Below are 18902 nucleotides of genomic sequence, written 5' to 3'. Positions count from 1 at the left end.
CACATGTAGAATAATACACTTTCAATCCACTTTCACAGTGGTTTGCAAGTGGATTTTGCTACTCTGCACAGTAAAATCCAGCTGCAAAGTGCATTGAAAGTGGATTGAAAGTGCATTATTCTGCATGTGCAGAAGGGGCCTTCGTTGAATTGCCAGCATTTCACATCAAGAGCACACATCCCACCCTGTGTCAACGACCCTGTATTTCTATTCCCCTCGTTCCTTCTCACTTCTTTTTATTCCTACGGTCCTTGTCCACAGGTCCAGAAAGTTTAGAAAGGCCCAGGGGATCTCCAGGGGACATCTCATCCGATGGTGTTCCAGCTGTAAAGAAAGATAGATAAGGTATGTACACGCACAGACACACACCTATGATAATCTCCTTTGGAAGCGAGACAGTGTTTCAGAGTAGAAGGTACAGCAGAGCCAAGGAGGGCTACCTTAATGCTCTTTTGGGCCTGTGCCAATCATAATGGTATATTCAGAAGCCTTAAGGACTAGAAACTTGAAGACCGCAAGAAAGAGAGGGGTGGTGCAAGATTCAAAGAGGGTCTCGGTTAGGAAAATAGTATCAGGTGTGTTCACTAATGGTTATGGCAGTTGTTTACTGGCCGATTGAACAGTGGGGTTCGATGTAGGAATTGTTTAAAAAGAAGGAAATGATTTTGAGGGGAAAGGAGAGTAAATACAGCCACAGCTCTGGGTGGGGGAAGCATACCAAGAGAAGGGGACTCACGGCCCAACTGTCCCAGCCTGCCTTTCTCCTTCTTGCCAAAGAGGCGCCCAATGGAGGACTTGATGCTTTTCTTCTTGGTGGATTTGTGCAAAGAATCCTGGCTGCTGTTGGTGAGTTCAGACCCCATGCTGCGACAACGGAGAAAAAAGGGATTTAAAACCAACGAATAAATTCCTTCCCTCAGAGAGACGCCAACCCCAGAAGCATGCCTTTTGTGCCTTCACTATAGCTATAGTCTTATGGCAAGGTGCTCTCACAAACCCTGCTTCTTTGCTGCCTCTACCCCGATTCCAACTCGTACTCCTACAGTGTCTGCCCACACCTGTGTAATAGCTCTGGATTAATCACCTGAAAATGTAATCGAACCAACCTGAATTGTCACCTATCTAGTATCTAGTACATTTTTTATCCCTCCCTTCCTTTATGGGGCTCAGGGTAACACATGTTTTTCCCCATTTTCCCCCATTTTGATACCCATATAACACTGTGAAGTAGATTATACGGCCCCTTCTGCACATGCAGAATAATGCACTTTCAATCCCTCTTGTTGCCCTGTGCATTGGCTATATATTTGACCACTGGGGTCTGATACCAGACGTCTCTTATTATTAATCACTTACTGACAGTTACTGCTGCTATAGTTTTAAGGTTTTGTATTATTTTAACTGGGGCTATTCGATTTGTTTTATTGTGTTGTTGTTTGTTGTTGTACACCGCCCTGAGCCCTCTGGGGGTAGAGCGGTTTATCAAATCAAATAAATAAATAAAATAAATAAATAAAATCCACTTTCAATGCACTTTGGAGATGGATTTTACTGTGCGGAATAGCAACATCCACTTGCAAGCCATTGTGAAAGTGGATTGAAAGTGCATTATTTTGCATGTGCGGAAGGGGCCTAAGAGAGGTTGGGTGGCCTAGGGTCACTCAAACTTCATGGCAATGGGTGGTAGATGTGGACCTAAGTCACTCAGATCCTATTATATTATTTTAACCATTACACCACACTGGGTACAATGCTCCTCCCTCCAGCCCTGCTCTCCTTTCACACAAACACTATTTTTTTTTTACCTCATGTGAACTCCTGCCTCAGCAGAAGTTTACAGGGAGGAGTCATTGCCAGCAAGTCCTCTTTATAAGATGGCTGCTACCCTCAACCCTCTTCTTCTGAACACAGCTCTCCTGTGTGGGCTCCTGTCTTATTTTTTCTGCCTCCCTCACATCAACTTCAGAGGAAACCCTCCACAGAAGCTTTTGCAATGTTTATGGCACTGCAAGAGTCAGGAGATGCTGCGCCAGGCAGAAATTCTCTCTTGGATGCAATTCCTATGCGGCAGCGATCCCGTGTCTTACGCAAGCTGCATCGAAGGACACATTATGCATCTTGGAGCACAGAGCTGCAAACATTGCATTCTCCCAACCTTTTTAATATATTCTCTTTTTAAGAATAAAGACGGGTCCTTGGGATCTTAATTGGTCTTTTAAAAATTCATTCCTCTCAGAAGAAAGGCACACTCTTGAGGAAAGGGAAAGGCCTGCGTAGGCTCAGTAGCACGGGGCCTTTTATAAAGATATTGTATTCATTTTTCATTTACATTATCAGGAAAAGATAAACAGAAGGAACAGATACTAAACAAAGGAAAATATTAAAAACTATTTTTTAAAATATTGCAGTTATCAGTTCACTAGTGGTTGTAATTCTCAGGTTCAGAATTCAAAAGTGTATCCATTTAAATATATATCTGTGTGCCTTTCTTCTGAGAGGAATGAATTTTTAAAAGACCAATTATATTTTTAAAAGACCAATTTTTAAGAGACCAATATATATATGTAAACCCACGCCTTAAGCTTATCACACATCCAACTATGAGCCATTATCTCCTTTGCTGCTTAAAAGCAACCTGAAATTAAACTTCTACAGAATGTGGAAACACAATTCCCTTAAAAAGCAACGAGAAAATAACATGTGGTACTTTAACAATCTTCCCTTTACACAATAAAAAGAGGAATCTACAGAACAAGAAGGAAAACAGAAGATGGTTCCATGTCAAAAAAAAGGAAAGAATGGTCTGTGGTCCCTTTTTTTTAAAAAAAAAAGGAAAAAGAAGAAGAAGAAGAGAAGAGTTTGGATTTATATCCCCCCTTTCTCTCCTGTAGGAGACTCAAAGGGGCTTACAATCTCCTTGCCCTTCCCCCCTCACAACAAACACCCTGTGAGGTAGGTGGGGCTGAGAGAGCTCCGAAAAGCTGTGACTAGCCCAAGGTCACCCAGCTGGTGTGTATGGGAGTGTACAGGCTAATCTGAATTCCCCAGAGAAGCCCCCACGGCTCAGGCGGCAGAGCTGGGAATCAAACCCGGTTCCTCCAGATTAGATACACGAGTCTTAACCTCCTACGCCACTGCTGCTCCTCATTCCTCAAAAGGCATTCATTCCTCAAAAGGCATTCATTCACTCCTCAAAAGGCATTCATTCCTCTCAGGGGAGAACACTGATAAAGAATAGAATAGGGGCTCTAAATATGCTCAATCTTTTGGGAAAAAAAAGATGCCGTTTGTCTCAAGGAAAGGCAGAGTCATGACATACTTTGCAGAGAATACCAGAATTTGGGGCTAGGACATGGCCATGCGACAGACCAAACCAACCCCATCCATCAGTTCACAATATTTAGATTTTACCTCAGTTCTCCACACCCAGCCTTCTGAGGGGCTGCCTCCCCTTGCAACCTACCTGGTCCTGAGCTCCCGCCCATCGTCCAGCGATCCAGCCTGTAAGGCTAAAGCTTGAGTCATGCGCTCCAAACGCATTGTGCGAGGGGTCGAAGGAGCCGGGGGCTCGCACAGTGCCAGGGCCTTTTCCTCAGACCCTCGCCCGTCTTCCTTGACAACATGGTTCTGCTGAAGAAGACAGAACGATACAGAGAGGTTTTACCGGGGTATTCTTGCAACTCTGGGGGACCATTAGGTTTGACGGGGCTCAAGTCTGAAAGCTAAGTGTTTTGCTGTGGAGGAACACATGATCAAAGCACTCTTGTCAGATGGCCATCAAGCCTCTCTTTAAATACCTCCAAAGAAGGAGACTCCATCACACTCAGAGGTAGTGCATTCCACTGTCAAACAGTCCTTACTGTCAGAAAATGGTTCCTGATGTTTAGATGGAATCTCTTTCCCTAAGTCTCTCCTCGTAGGGCAGGGATTCCAGACCTTTTACCATTTTGGTTGCCCTCCTCTGGACCCATCCCAGCTTGCCAATATCCTTCTTGAAAGGGGCCACAGCTTCCCTTCTGATGGGCACTACCAGGGGAAATGGTCTAAGGGCCTTTCCCCACTCTCTACGATCCCCCCTATGCCGCGCGCTGCTCTCAGCGCGCGGTATCCCTGGCGCGCGCCCGGGGCATCCCCATGACCCAGCGCTCTGGGCGGGGTCATCAAACGGCGCCGTTTTCTCCAGCGCCAGGGATGCCGCGTGCTGAGGGGGCGCGACAGCGTCAGCATCAGGGCGGCTTCGCTGTCGCCGCCCCTGTCATGGGGAGTGCAGGGGGACCCCGCGCTACTTGAGGAGAGTAGCGCAGGGCTTAAAGTAAGTGGGGAAAGGCCCTAAGATTCAGGTTTGCAGCCCACCCCCACTCACAACATACCATTTTTTCTCCATCACGAGCAGGACTGTGGGGGGCCAGGCGGGGCGTAGAATGGCCACTGCTGGGAGGAGAGGGGCTGGCCAGAGTGGAGCTGGTGACTGAGGGGGGAATGGAAGTGCCCGAGCGGTAGCGGCCCAAGGAACCATCCAAGCTGGCGCTCGTCACCCGGCTTTCTATCTCCTCTGCCCGCTGCTCTGTGGATTCCTTTTCTTCCTGGATCAATCTGACAGAAAGTGGAGAAAAAGGTCGAGCAATTAGGGAACCAACAGGGGCATGGGTTTTTATAAGGCTTTATTTCCTTTAAAATCATATTCACACACATAACATATTTGGTAAGATCAATACTTATAACCAACAAAATATTAAAAACAAAACAAACAAATCATTTTAATGCATAAACAGAAGAAAAACCAATATACCGAACTTCCGATTCATACAAAATTATTTATCATTGATTTCTAATCAACATAATCATTGGCTTCTGCCCAAGTAGCTTCAATCTATCATTTAGCATTGTTGTTATCATTTAACAACAAAACAAAGAGGGGCATGCATTTTCTGTGCACTAGGGGGTTTTCAAGTTTGGCAAGAAAGGAGACTGTTGCAGGCCATCCAGGAGATGAAGAGAAGAGTTTGGATTTGTACCTTGCTTTTCTCAACCGTAAGACAAATGACAAACACCTTCCCTTCCTCTTTCCACAACAGACACCTTGTGAGGTTGGTGGGGCTGAGAGAAAGTAAGGTCACTCAGCAGGCTTCAGGTGTAGGAACAAGGAAACAAATCTGGTTCACCAGATTCGAGTCTGCCGCTCACATGGAGGAGTGGAGAATTAAACCTGGTTCTCCAGATTAGAGTTCACCGCTCTTAACCACTACACCGCCTGAAAGCTGGGGAAAGACTTCAATGTAGTCCCAGAAGCCTTATCAGCTAAAATGGGCCATGTGGTTAAGGAAGTACGAAAAGTCACACCCAGCTGCAGGTTAAGCTAAGCCGCAGTGAGGGGAGACCAGCAGAGCTTAATGTGGAGTACAAAAACTGAGGGAAACTTTAGCTCTCCTGAATGCCTTGTGTCCCTTGCCTCCAGCAGAAAGTTGGCCTGAGGGGAACACAGTATGAGGTAAAACTACGAAGTTCTCCTTCTCCTTTTACCTCAGAGAGTTGTTGTCCAGACCTGAAAAAACTTTTTTCTTTGAGGGCAGAAATTTGCTTCCTGACTAGCAGAGGCTAATCCTCTTTTCCCAAAGGGAAACCAGGTGGCTTTGTTTATGGAACCAGAAACTGGAGCGACACCCTCAGAGGCCACCCTGTCAGTCTGTAAGGTCCCCACAGAGAGGAATTGAAAAACCGTTGGAACCGTGTATGTTCAAAAGTTGTGGGAGAAAGTCTTGAAGTGTTGGCATGTTTCCAGGAGAAAGAGTAAAGAAGGGCAAAGGAGAATATGCGGGCATCATAGAACCATAGAGTTGGAAGAGGCCACAAGGGCCAGCAAGTCCAGCCCTCTCCCATGCACGCATTCAAAGCACTCCTGACATATGTTCACACAGAGGTCTAAGTGGTAGAAAGGTTGTTCTAGATCTGGTCAGGATGACTTACTTGATTTCCTTGTTGATGGCTTCCAGTTGCTCCTGTAGCATAATGGCCAGGGTTTGCACGTCAGCCTGCCCACTGGGAGACAACAGGTCGGCTGAGCTGAACAGAGGGTCTCGCTCATCTTCATCCGAGCCGTCCAACCCGCCCTCAAAAGGGCCTCCAGCTGCCTGCTGGGCCCGTTCCCACTCCTGAGAAGGATCCACCTGTCATGCGGTGCAGGGGAAAGAGAACAGACAGTGAGATCCAGTTGTCCACCAGCATGCTGAGGGACTGGGTAGTTTATCACAGAGACAAGAGAAACCCCTCACGTGTGACCTGCTAAAAGTGGCAGTGGCAGGCTTATAGCCAAGCCTGCGACCAGTGAAACCAAGGCCGTTTCCCTCCCCTGCTCCTAATGCTGAATCCCAGTGTTGCTTTGCTGTGAGGATAACCTCATTCCCCCAAAAGTGATATTAAGAGGGACACTCACCAAAAGGTTGTCCAATGGGAATGGGGCAGGAAAAAAAAGAGAGAAGAAATCAGTGGGGAGAAAGGAGTGAGAAAAGGAAAGGGTCACAACCACCAGTGGGTTCTATCTACCCCACCTCGGCCTTGTCTGATTCTCAGACGTGATCTCCAAGTTTTCAGCCCGTTCTGCCAAGGTAACTCATCACCGTCTGAGGCCCCTTCCACACATGCAGAATCATGCACTGTCAATCCACTTCCAGTGCGCTTGGCAGCTGTGCGGAAGAGCAAAATCCACTTGCAAGCAATTTTGAAAGTGGGTTGAAAGTGCATGATCCTGCCTGTGCGGAAGGGGCCTTCAATCTGCCTCCATCTCTGCCAGGGTCTGCCATCCATGTAGGAGGAAGAGGAGGATGAGGATGGGCTTGAACAGATCCTGACGAGGGGTTACATTTAATCAGCTTTTCCGCTAGTGAAAAGGGTGGGAGGAGTCTTCTGTTTGGGGATCGTGGGACCTTCGTGAACAAGCACCACATGGTAGGGGGGGTGCAGTAAGAGGGGAATTTAATGATGACCAAGCCAAAAAAAGTTGGCTGGTACCAACCCAGTGTTTGACTATCGCTAGTTATGCCTGACACACGCAGAGCTCACTCGAAGCCATGGCCTTTCCACTCTCCTTTTCTTCGCTCTACACTTTGCTTTCATTTGACTGGCTTCATCAGTCTCCCCCACCTTTGGCTCATCCTTCCTATCCAACCCATGTGACCATCCCAAATTTGTCGTCCCCCTCCTTCTCCACACACACACCCCCCAGTCAGCACTGCAGCCGACTCCCCACCCCTTTTTCAACCCTTTGTACAGTGGTGGGATCCAAAAATTTTAGTAACAGGTTCCCATGGTGGTGGGATTCAAACAGTGGCGTAGTGCCAATGGGGCTGGGCGGGGCACGACGGGGGCGTGGCCGGGCATTCCGTGGGCAGGGCATTCCTGGGCGGGGCTGTGGCAAGGACGCAGCCGCTGCGCCGGTCCTTGGGCGGGAAACGAATGCACGCAGGCGCAGGCTGCCACGCACGCCGGTGCACCTCCTGCTAGGCTGCTTCAAGTTCTGCGGGCTACTGCTGAGAGGAGGGGCGTAACTAAGGCAAAAATCACGTGGCAAAATCACCCATTAGTAACCCCCTCTCGGCACACACAAATAATTAGTAACCTACTCTCAGGAACCTGTGAGAACTTGCTGGATCCCACCTCTGCCTTTGTAAGATGTGTGCACAAGCAGTTGTGTGCAATGGAGTCTGTGACAGACATGGTTCATGGGCAGCTGAAGGCGGGTTTCTGGAGTTTTTTCAAATATCTTTTTTTACCCTTTCAGCACTTTTCAAGACGTGCACGCAAACAGTTGTGTGCTTTCAAGTGAGCCATGGAGGGTCCTCCCCCTTTTGGGTTTCCCGCCTCATAAAAGTCCAAATCCTAGAATCATAGAGTTGGAAGAGACCCCAAGGGCCATCAAGTCCACCCCCCTGCCATGCAGGAACACACAATCACAGCACTCCTGCCATCCAGCCTCTCTTTAAAAACCTCCGAAGGAAGAGACTCCACCACACTCTGAGGCAGTGCATTCCACTGTCAAACAGTCCTTACTGCCAGGAAGTTTTTCCTGATGTTTAGGTGGAATCTCTTTTCTTTCACCTTGAACCCATTCCTCCCGGTCCTAGTCTCCAGGGCAGCAGAAAACAAGCTTGCTCCCTCACCAACATGACACCCCTTCAAATATCTAAACAGGGCTATCATGTCACCTCGTAACCTTCGCTTCCCCAGGCTAAACATCCCCAGTTCCCTAAGCCTCTCCTCATAGGGCAGGGATTCCAGACCTTTTACCATTTTGATTAAGAACATAAGAACATAAGAACAAGCCAGCTGGATCAGACCAGAGTCCATCTAGTCCAGCTCTCTGCTACTCGCAGTGGCCCACCAGGTGCCTTTGGGAGTTCACATGTAGGATGTGAAAGCAATGGCCTTCTGTGGCTGTTGCTCCCGAGCACCTGGACTGTTAAGGCATGTGCAATCTCAGATCAAAGAGGATCAAGATTGGTAGCCATAAATCGACTTCTCCTCCATAAATCTGTCCAAGCCCCTTTTAAAGCTATCCAGGTTAGTGGCCATCACCACCTCCTGTGGCAGCATATTCCAAACACCAGTCACACGTTGCGTGAAGAAGTGTTTCCTTTTATTAGTCCGAATTCTTCCCCCCAGCATTTTCAATGGATGCCCCCTGGTTCTAGTATTGTGAGAAAGAGAGAAAAATTTCTCTCTGTCAACATGTTCTACTCCATGCATAATTTTATAGACTTCAATCATATCCCCCCTCAGACGTCTCCTCTCCAAACTAAAGAGTCCCAAACGCTGCAGCCTTTCCTCATAAGGAAGGTGCTGCAGTCCCTCAATCAGGAAGGTGCTGCAGTCCCTCAATCATCCTCGTTGCCCTTCTCTGCACTTTTTCTATCTCTGGACCCGTTTTGCCCTCCTCTGGACCCGTTCCAGTTCGTCAATATCCTTCTCGATGATTCTGAGATCCCCTGGTCCTTCTACTTAAATCCACAACTTCTGCTGGCCCGCCAGTTTTCTGTACCATTGTAATGGCTGTCCCAAAACTAGCAATCAATCGCTAGGGCACCGCCAACATTAAGAAGGGCGTGACAAACTAAAGCAAATATGTTGCTGCGGGTTTTTTTGGGGGCTGTGCGGCCATGGTCAGACCGTGACCATAAAGCCTGAAAAGCCCACAACAGCCAGTTAACTCTGGCTGTGAAGTCCTTCGACAGCACATTAAGACACATTGCTTACAGGTGATAGGCACACATCTTTTAAAAATAATAACAACAATAAAGCAAAACCTGCAAGGTTTGAATGAGACACAGCAAACGTCACAGAGAAAGCTGGAGACTCGGGGCTGATCCTCCAGCCAAGTCATTCTGCAGATGTGTAAGGTGACTTGTGCAAAAAGGGCCACAGGGTTGTGGTTTTGGCACTAGCCTCGCACCCTTTGTAAGGGCTGCTTCCATCCCTGAATTCTCTTTTTACTGAACATTGCAAGAATTAGACCTTTGTGAAACCATCCTGACTCTGCCACTCTCATGCCTTCCTATAGTTTTCTCTCCCTATAACCCCATATCAAGAAGAAGGAGGAGTTGGATTTATATCCCCCCTTGCTCTCCTGCAAGGAGACTCAAAGGAGCTTACAAACTCCTTTCCCTTTCCCCCCTCACAACAAACACCCTGTGAGGTAGGTGGGGCTGAGAGAGCTCCGAAGAACTGTGAACTGCCGCTTGCAAACTATTGTGAAAGTGGATTGAAAGTGCATTAATCTGCATGTACGGAAGGGCCTAGCTTGGGAGACAATTCCAGTGTTGCAGTGCTGGTACAAGAAAGGTCCTTTCTCCGGTAACTACTGAACGTATTTCAGATGGTGGGAACCCCAGAGAAAAATCTTTATGTGGTGATAATGATACCTAGATTTCCTTGGCAATTCTGGAGAAGGTAGCCATTGAAATACTGTGGGCCCAGGCCATTGAGGGTGGTAAATTTCACACTCAGCACTGTGAATTAGCCCAGAAACTAAAGAAGAAGAGTTTGGATTTATATCCCCCCTTTCTCTCCTGCAGGAGACTCAAAGGGGCTTACAATCTCTTTGCCCTTCCCCCCTCACAACAAACACCCCGTGAGGTAGGTGGGGCTGAGAGAGCTCCAAAAAGCTGTGACTAGCCCAAGGTCACCCAGCTGGCATGTGTTGGAGTGTACAGGCTAATCTGAATTCCCCAGAGAAGCCTCCACAGCTCAGGCGGCAGAGCAGGGAATCAAACCCGGTTCCTCCAGATTAGAGTACACCTGCTCTTAACCACTATGCCGCTGCTGCTCAAGTCCCAAAAAGCAATCTCTTACCTTGGTGGCCTCATCCTTGACAGACCAGCGACCTTTCTTTGAATGTCTTGCCACACCAGCACTGCTATAACGGTCCACGTGGGCCCCCACGGGCAGCGTCGGCGCTTGGCAGTAACGCAGCTCCAGCACGCTGCCCGGCAGAGACCTCCGTGGAGCAGGAAAAACAAGACTGTGAGCAAGAGTGACCAGGTGGAACAGAGGAACATCTAACTAGCAATTATTAAAATTCTGTGCTTCCTCTAAGGAGCTCAAGTATACAGGATTCTTTCTCCACGCATCTCGACAGGCCTAAAGTCACCTGGGAAGCTTTTGGGGCAGTGCGGAAACGTGAACCCGGGCTCTCCCCAATCCTAATCCAACACTTCAACCCCTATGCCTGTGGTGGCGAACCATGGCCAATTGGCCCTGCTGGCAGGGGCTGATGGGAATTGTAGTCCATAACATCTGGAGTGCCAAAGGTTCGCCACCACTGCCCTATGCAATGTGGGCTCCTATGAATCCTGATCAGCTCTCAGCAAGCACAATGTGCTCCCATCACACTGGAAAAGACACACAGGCATTCATAATGGTGGGCACAATAAACTAGTATTTGTTGGATTCCCATCACACAAGCAAAGTGTGAAGGAAGAGCTAGAAGAAGAGTTTGGATTTCTATCCTGCCTTTCTCTCCTGCCAGGAGACTCAAAGTTCTTTCTCTTGCTCTCCCCAAAACAGACACCTTGTAAGGTAAGAAGAGATGAGAGAGTTCAGCAAGAACTGTGACTAGCCCAAGGTCACCCAGCAGGCTTCAGGTGTAAGACCCCAGAAGGAGAAGAAGAAGAATTTGGATTTATACCTCATCTTTCTCTCCTGTAAGGAGACTCAAGGTGGCCGACAAGCTCCTTTCCCTTCCTCTCCCCACAACAGACACCTTGTGAGGTAGGTGGGGCTGGGAGAGTTCCGAGAGAACTGTGACTAGCCCAAGGTCACCCAGCAGGAAGGTACGAGTGCGGAAACACATCTGGTTCACCAGATAAGCCGCTGCCACTCAGGTGGAGGAGTGGGGAATCAAACCAGGTTTTCCAGATTAGAATCCACCTGCTCTTAACCACTACACCACGCAGGAGAAGTAAGGAACGGGAGTGTCTCACATGTTGCGAGTATTCGAAGAAGGGCACTGAATTCTTTCTCCAACTTTCTAAGGAATTCAGGGACAAGAGATCTTAAAGTTGTTATTTATTATTATTGGGTAGATGAAGCTTTCTCACCGAGAGTAGGCGGAGACCGGCCGTCCACGGAGCTGGTCAATTTCCATCTGCATCCTCTCAATCTCGGCCAGCAATTGTTCCTGGCGGGCACGTGCAAAGGAGACTGTCAGTATCGGAACTTAAGATTTCAAAACTCTCTTCCCCTCATTCAGTGGTGGGATCCAAAAATTTTAGTAACAGGTTCCCATGGTGGTGGGATTCAAACTGTGGCGTAGCGCCAATGGGGCTGGGCGGGGCACGACGGGGGTGTGGCCGGGCATTCTGGGGCGGGGCATTCCTAAACAAGGCTGTGGCAAGGACGCAGCCGCTGTGCCGGTCCTTGGGCGGGAAACGAATGCACGCAGGCGCAGGCTGCCACGCACGACGGTGCACCTCCTGCTAGACTGCTTCAAGTTCTGCGCGCTACTGCTGAGAGGAGGGGCGTAACTAAGGCAAAAATCACGTGGCAAAATCACCAACTAGTAACCCCCTCTCAGTACACACAAATAATTAGTAACCTACTCTCGGGAACCTGTGAGAACCTGCTGGATCTCACCTCTGCCCTCATTGTAACCCATCGCTGGTTTTTAAAAACGTCTCTGCCTCAACTTCATCCCGTACCTAAATTCAGAATAACCCTTTCTTTTGAATTCCGCCCCCACCCTTCTGTCACCAGCCTCACCTTGTTTGCCAGCAGTTCGTCCTGGAGTTTTTTCATGTTGGCGATTTCCTCACTCAACGTGTTCTTGCGGGGGAAGGAAAGAGAACAGATGAATGAGAGAGAGGCCACCTGCAGGCCTTCCGAAAGGATGCTCTTGATGCTTTGCTCTTCCTTTCAAACCCCTCCCCCTGCCCCAGATGGTCTCAAGCCAGGCCTACTTTCCTCCCCAAAGTGACCACAGCCACATTATAGGGTAGGCTGCCACAGAAAGAACAGTTCTCCCTTATCCCTGCCCCTTTGTTTTCCTTACACCCAGCTGCTTCTTCTCTGAAAAACAAAATTTGTGTCCGGCAGCACCTCAAAGACTAACAACATTTCCCAGGATATAAGCTTCCATGAGTCACTGCTTACTTAAAAGGTAAAGATAGAAGAAGAAGAGTTTGGATTTATACCCCACCTTTCTCTCCTGTAAGGAGACTCAAGGGGGCTTGCAAGCTCCTTTCCCTTCCTCTCCCCACAACAGACCCTTTGTAAGGTAGGTGGGGCTGAGAGAACTGTGACTAGCCCAAGGTCACCCAGCAGGAATGTAGAAGTGTGAAAATACATCTGGTTCACCAGATAAGCCTCTGCCACTCAGGTGAAGGAGTGGGGAATCAAACCCGGTTCTCCAGATTAGAATCCATCTGCTCTTAACCACTATGCCACGGTGGAACTCTGCGCAAGCTTTGGGTCACTACTGGTACATGGAGTGATGTCACAATGCAATGTTTATGAGGCAGACTATCTTTGCAGGGTGGTTTGCGTTGCCTTCCCCAGCTATCTATTTGGCCCACTTGGTCAGATACAAATGAGAATGACGATCAGACTTATTTCTTTGCAACGGCTTGTCTGGTCACAAAGTACTCCACCTGCCGCCAAAACCTACCCTAGGATTGCAAAAGTCACTTGCAGCCTTTTCTGTTTTCACACACATTTTTCTCCGGCCAACAGGTAACATATCACTTCATATCAGGCCACCTACTGTCTCTTCCTCTACCTCCCAGCTTGGGCGTTTTTATCGAGACTTCCTCCAAGAAATACAAGCCCACATACATGGTGCTCCCCTACTGACAGGCATGGGGGCAACAGAGACACACGTGCTCTGAAGGACATCTTTCCCCAATCCCTAATTCACTTCCATGTCCCCCAGCATGCATAAATACGCACACACCTACCTTCTCCTCCAGGGCCCCCATTCGTTCCTTGAGATGCAACTGGAGGCGCTCGTTTGATTCGGACAGCAGTTTGTCCACTGTCTCCGAGAGGCGTTTGTTGTGTTCGTCGTTCATTTTCTCCCTCTGGCGTGCCTGTTTTGCAAGGGAGGGAGAAAATGGGAAGGGTGATCTAGGAAGTCCTCCCTCCAGAGTCTTGACTTCTCTTGCTTGCCTTTCCTCCTGTTCACATTCAGTTTCCTCCTTTCTCTCCCCCCGCTGTAGTTATTCCCACAACGCTTTACTACCTCGATGCACCCAACATCTATGTGTGAAAGAGTACCACGCTACGGATGGACAGAAAGAGGCTGAACAGGTCTACGGCCGACAGACAGGCCCAAGCCTCTATGGCAGTGGTGGCGAACCTTTGGCACTCCAGATGTTATGGACTACAATTCCCATCAGCCCCTTCCAGCATGGCCAATTGGCCATGCTGGAAGGGGCTGATGGGAATTGTAGTCCATAACATCTGGAGTGCCAAAGGTTCGCCACCACGGCTCTATGGCGAAGCAAGGATTTGAGCCTCAACCTCAAAGCCAAAGGCCTATCTTACTAGTCAATGGATCGCACCTGCCGTATATCTTTTTTTTTTGGTTGTTATTATCAGCTCACTCCCAAGGGAAGCTTCTCTCTCCCTCCCAGGCATAATTGTGAGGTAAAAGGAAAAGCCCAGCTGCAGGAATTCATTCCCTCAGATAAGACCATCTTGCAGCTCCTTTCACCCGCTTCTGGCACCCACCCTGGTCGCCCGTCATTCCCTCACCCGCTGGAGTTCTTGATTTTTCTCTTCCAACTGGGCCTCAAGTTGACGCAGGCGTTCTTCGAAATTCCCGTGGCGCTCCTCTGCCTAGAAAGGGAATAAAAGAAAAGGATAAACCCCGGCCCACCTTTTGTCTGACGGACTCTTGCACCAGTTGCGATCTCCCCCAGTTTCATCCGGCATTAAAAGAAGGTTAGATTCGTTAAGGAGAGGGACAGCAATGACACTTTAAGACGTTCTGAGGCAGGAAATAAAACGTTTCCTCTGAGAAGTTCCTCATCATTTTTACCTCAAAACGTTTTATTTTCAGCCCCAAAACGTTTTAAGTCGGGGGTGGGCCATTATTTTTTCCACGGGGCCGCATAAGAAACAGAAAATATCGTGGAGGGTCAGCCAAAGGCATTACGAGGCTTCTCTTGTATGGGTTTTCGGTACCTGCTCTGCAGCACGGCAGGGGCTTTAGGCGAGTTCCCGCAGAAGCTGGCAGCCAAGGCAACCGGCTTCTCGCGGGACTTTCAATGGCGCTTCGCTCCCAGTTATCGGTAGAGCTGTCGCTTTAACCCGCGAAGCTTCGGCAGCCAAGGCTTTAACCCGGCTTCTCGCGAAATGGGCTTTCAGTTACGCCACCCCCCAGCACGCAGAGGCCAGTCAGGGTCATCCGGCGGGCCGGATGTGGCCCGCGGGCCGTATAATGCCCAGGTCTGTTTTAAGTGAATCCGCTTTTAAAACAATTCTCCGGCTGAAATGTTTTTTAAAAGGCTTCAATTTGCCTGTGCTGCCCCCATTGCTCATGTCTCTCTGCCTTCTCTGCACTTCCTCACAGATGCCATTTTAGAGCGCTTTTGTGATTTGGGGGGCTAAATCTTCACAGCGCCGACTACAGAATGTTGGGGGGCACAGCGCCTGAGAGGCTCCCGAGTACGGCAGCCATTCTGCTTGGAAAGGGGTCTCACAGCGCCCGGGAGGCTTTCGAGTACGGCAGCACATTGCTTGGAAAAGGGCCCCCCAACCTCCAGGGGGGGCACCTGAGTACAGCAATAGACTGCTTGGAAAAAGGCCTCTCACGTGCGACTGACCTCTCCTTCCAAAGGTAGTTTCAAAGAAAACTGCTGACATTGCAGACTCTCTGGCTCCAATGTGTGCACGTGCAAATGCCAATTCCCCTGCTCAAATCCCCCTGTGCTCTTTGCCCCGTCCATTGTGTTGTGCTTCCCCCCACTTGCCTGCCCTGTTTGTTTTTCCACCTGTAACTATCAATAAAAGGGCTTGGGAGGGAGACAGTATGGCAGAGTTGCTCCCTGCTTCTCTCACTCGCCGAAACGACATGCTGCCTCAGTTGCTGTAAGACAACAACAGAAGACTCAGGGAACCGCAGCATGAAGCGGCGAAGGATAGAAGCACTGATTTGTCAACGCGACAGGGGGGAAAAAAACAGGGAAAAACAGAAAATGGCCGCCAGGAATCATTTCAAGGGGGTGAATGCGAACAAAAGTGGTGTTATTCGGGGGGGGGGGCACCTTGTTGAGAGCGGCCACTCGCTGGGCCAGCTGGGCCTCGATTTCCGGCAAGGTCTCAGCCTTCTGCAGCGTCTGCTGGAGCTTCTGTTTGGCATCTTCCAACCAGTCTTGCAGCTGCCGGTTCTTCTCTTCGCTCTGCTCAGAGGGAAAACGGCCTTGTCAGGGAACAAACCTCAGCAGTGACCCCAACCTACCTCCCAGCAATGAACTGCAGTCTGGGGGAAACTAGAAGCCAGGGGTAATATGGGTTGAAGGGGGATAAGCCGGTCTTAATCCCAGCTATGGAGGAGGATAAGATGAGCAGGAAGTAGACTTCCCGAGCTCACGTAAGTGATGATTACAAAAGGGATTTATGGGAAGAGCTGGCAAATGACTGAGAGAGAGCTAGGCTACAGATAGCCATTGGGAACCTTCGGTCAGTTGTATACTGTATCGTGGCACTGTGAGCGTCATAATGCTGGAACCCAGGCCCTACGGCAGTGATAGCGAACCTTTTCAAGACCGAGTGCCCAAATTGCAACCCAAAGCCCACTTATTTACCACAAAGTGTCAACACGGCAATTTAAACTGAATACTGAGGTTTTGGTCTAGAAAAAACGGTTGGCTCCGAGGCGTGCGTTACTCGGGAGTAAGCTTGGTGGCAGTCGGTGGCTTTGCTTTGAAGCAACCTATGCGAAACTGCTTCCAGCACGGTGAATCCACGAATTCTAGGAGGGGTTCCGCGCCCACGAAGCAAGCCCCATTGCCAAGCAACCAAGAAAACTACCCCAGGTACTTAAAGGATGGCCGCTTTAGTTCTTCTCGCCAAGTGATGAAAATCAGTGGGGTTTAACAGCACTTAACAAGGTTACCTACACTGCTTCCCCAAAACTAGGTCTTAAGTTTAATGCTAATAATCGAGCCCAGCGGCCTAGGCCAGCCTAGATATTATTATTATTGGGGGTGTGGGGCAACTCTGCGATCGTAACCACAGAGAGGGCTCTGAGTGCCACCTCTGGCACCCGTGCCATAAGTTCGCCACCACTGCCCTACTAGGAGAGACTTAGGGGATGTTTAGTTTGGTGAAGACAAGGTGAAGAGGTGACACGATAGCCAGGTTTAGATATTTGAAGGGTTGGTGAGGGAGCAAGCTTGTTTACTGCTGCTCCAGAGACTAGGACCAGGAGTAACAGGTTCAAGGTGAAGGAAAAGAGATTCCACCTAAACATCAGGAAAATGACTCCTGACAGTCAGGGCTGTTCAACAGTGGAATGCACTACCTTGCAGTGTGGTGGAGTCTCCTTCTTTGGAGGTCTTTAAAGAGAGGCCATCTGTCAAGAGTGCTTTGATTATGTGTTCCTGCATTGCAGGGGGTTGGACTCGATGGCTCTTGGGGTCTCTTCCAACTCTATGATTCTATGATTCATATAAGTTCAAAGGACACAATGCCAGAAAGGCCAGACACCAGCTAAGATAGCCACAATCAAATGGCAAGGCCGGGAGGGGGAGTGCCAGGAACAGCCATTCGATAGCAGGGAGGTGCTGGGAATAGCCAAGGTGATCTGTCTCTGCAGTATAGAACAACAGGAAGGGAAAGGTAGTCAGCAACTGGGGACTCACCTGTCTGTAAAGGGATTCCTTACTGGCCAGCTCATTCTCCAGTTTGTCGTTGACATCGTGCAGAGACGTCGCCTCCCGCTGTGCACTCAGATAGCGTTTCTCCAGCGTGGTGATCCGTTCCTCCATGTCCTCCCTCTGGGCTAGCGCCTACCATTCCCACCACGTGAGAGAAGGGGACGATGAAGATGTGACACAGGGCGCGCCACGCAACTCCCCCTCCCTCCTGTTACCTTGAAAAACCAGGAACTCCAGCACAGTTCCCCCACATGCTAGTCACGGAAGAAAAGAAGAGGTTGTGCACCTCAGATGCACCGAAGATAGAGCAGGCTCAGTGTGTGTAAGGGGATATTCTGCCGACGTGGCAGCTGTTGCTAATCAAAGGACCACCAGTTCCTGTATGAACTCACTTCGCTGTTAAGGACTTCATTGGAAGCCTGACTCTGGGGGATTCCAAATTTTCAGAGGCTAACAGGATGAGGCCCTTTTCTACGCTGGCACCTGACCTCTTCCTGCACACCTGTTCATACTGCACGCATAGCGGTGGCTTTGGGGAAACCAAATGAAGTGAGTGCCCTTGGCTCCAGTATGCTTGTCTGATCTGCTTCCAGTTTTACCTGCTGCTGTTTGTGTGACTATCTTACAGTTTTTATAATTGCAGGATAAGTCCTCTTTAGGGAGGGAAGGCAGTCTGGTATAGCCCAATCTCCTTATTCTTGGAAACTGAGCAGGAGCAATAGAACATAAGAACATAAGAACAAGCCAGCTGGATTAGACCAGAGTCCATCTAGTCCAGCTCTCTGCTACTCGCAGTGGCCCACCAGGTGCCTTTGGGAGCTCAATGATTGGAAGGGATACCTCCAAGGAAGACTGTGATAGAAGAAGAAGAGTTTGGATTTATATCCCACCTGTAAGGAGACTCAAGGTGGCTTACAAGCTCCTTTCCCTTCCTCCCCACACCTTGTGAGGTAGGTGGGGCTGAGAGAGTTCCCAAGGACTGTGACTAGCCCAAGGTCACCCAGCAGGGATGTAGGAGTGCAGAAACACACCTGGTTCACCAGATAAGCCTCTGCCACTCAAGTGGAGGAGTGGGGAATCAAACTCGGTTCTCCAGATTAGAATCCACCTGCTTGTAAGCACTACACCACACTGCCAATGGCAAACCATCTCTGCTTCTCACGAGAAGTTTCTTGCCTTTGAAAGTTTCGTCGTTGTTATAGCCAGAAAGCTGGCAGTCTCCAGAGTTGACCTCAATTCCCATCAGCCCCTGCCAGCATGGCAATTGGCCATGCTGGCAGGGGCTGATGGGAATTGTAGTCCATAACATCTGGAGTGCCAAAGGTTCGCCACCACTGCCATAAGTCAACTGCGACTTGATGGCGCATTACACCCACAAGCGAGGGTTTCAAAGCAAGTGGTCACGCTGCCACCATACTAGCGCCGTGCCAATAAGGGGATGCCCAGCAGGGGGAACTCTCCCAGGCAGCTTGGTTCAGCACAGCAAGTTTCACACAGCCCGCCGAAAAACTTAGAGGGACTATTACCCATCGG

The 18902-nt window shown here is 49.3% G+C and overlaps 1 protein-coding gene across 10 annotated transcripts in view; it reads right to left on the bottom strand.

Moving 5' to 3' along the window:
* Positions 1-18902, bottom strand: part of PPFIA3 (PTPRF interacting protein alpha 3) — a 70653-nt gene that overhangs the window by 20068 nt on the left and 31683 nt on the right. For 2 of the 10 annotated variants that reach the window (XM_048517307.1, XM_048517312.1), the window contains exons 8-19: positions 17355-17501; positions 15756-15890; positions 14242-14325; positions 13443-13574; positions 12250-12312; positions 11589-11668; positions 10342-10486; positions 5965-6164; positions 4371-4593; positions 3464-3630; positions 719-864; positions 231-324 (exon numbers count right to left, since the gene is read on the bottom strand). In XM_048517307.1, the coding sequence (XP_048373264.1) occupies positions 231-324; positions 719-864; positions 3464-3630; positions 4371-4593; positions 5965-6164; positions 10342-10486; positions 11589-11668; positions 12250-12312; positions 13443-13574; positions 14242-14325; positions 15756-15890; positions 17355-17501 (1616 nt within the window). The remainder of the gene's footprint in view (positions 1-230; positions 325-718; positions 865-3463; positions 3631-4370; positions 4594-5964; positions 6165-10341; positions 10487-11588; positions 11669-12249; positions 12313-13442; positions 13575-14241; positions 14326-15755; positions 15891-17354; positions 17502-18902) is intronic. The other 8 variants (XM_048517311.1, XM_048517308.1, XM_048517309.1 and 5 more) reach the window with 8 other exon arrangements.

This window comes from Sphaerodactylus townsendi, linkage group LG15 (assembly GCF_021028975.2).
Source record: "Sphaerodactylus townsendi isolate TG3544 linkage group LG15, MPM_Stown_v2.3, whole genome shotgun sequence".
Classification (NCBI taxonomy): domain Eukaryota; kingdom Metazoa; phylum Chordata; class Lepidosauria; order Squamata; family Sphaerodactylidae; genus Sphaerodactylus; species Sphaerodactylus townsendi.
The sequence above is the reverse complement of the archived record's forward strand: the minus strand, read 5'-3'. Positions and strand labels throughout refer to the sequence as shown.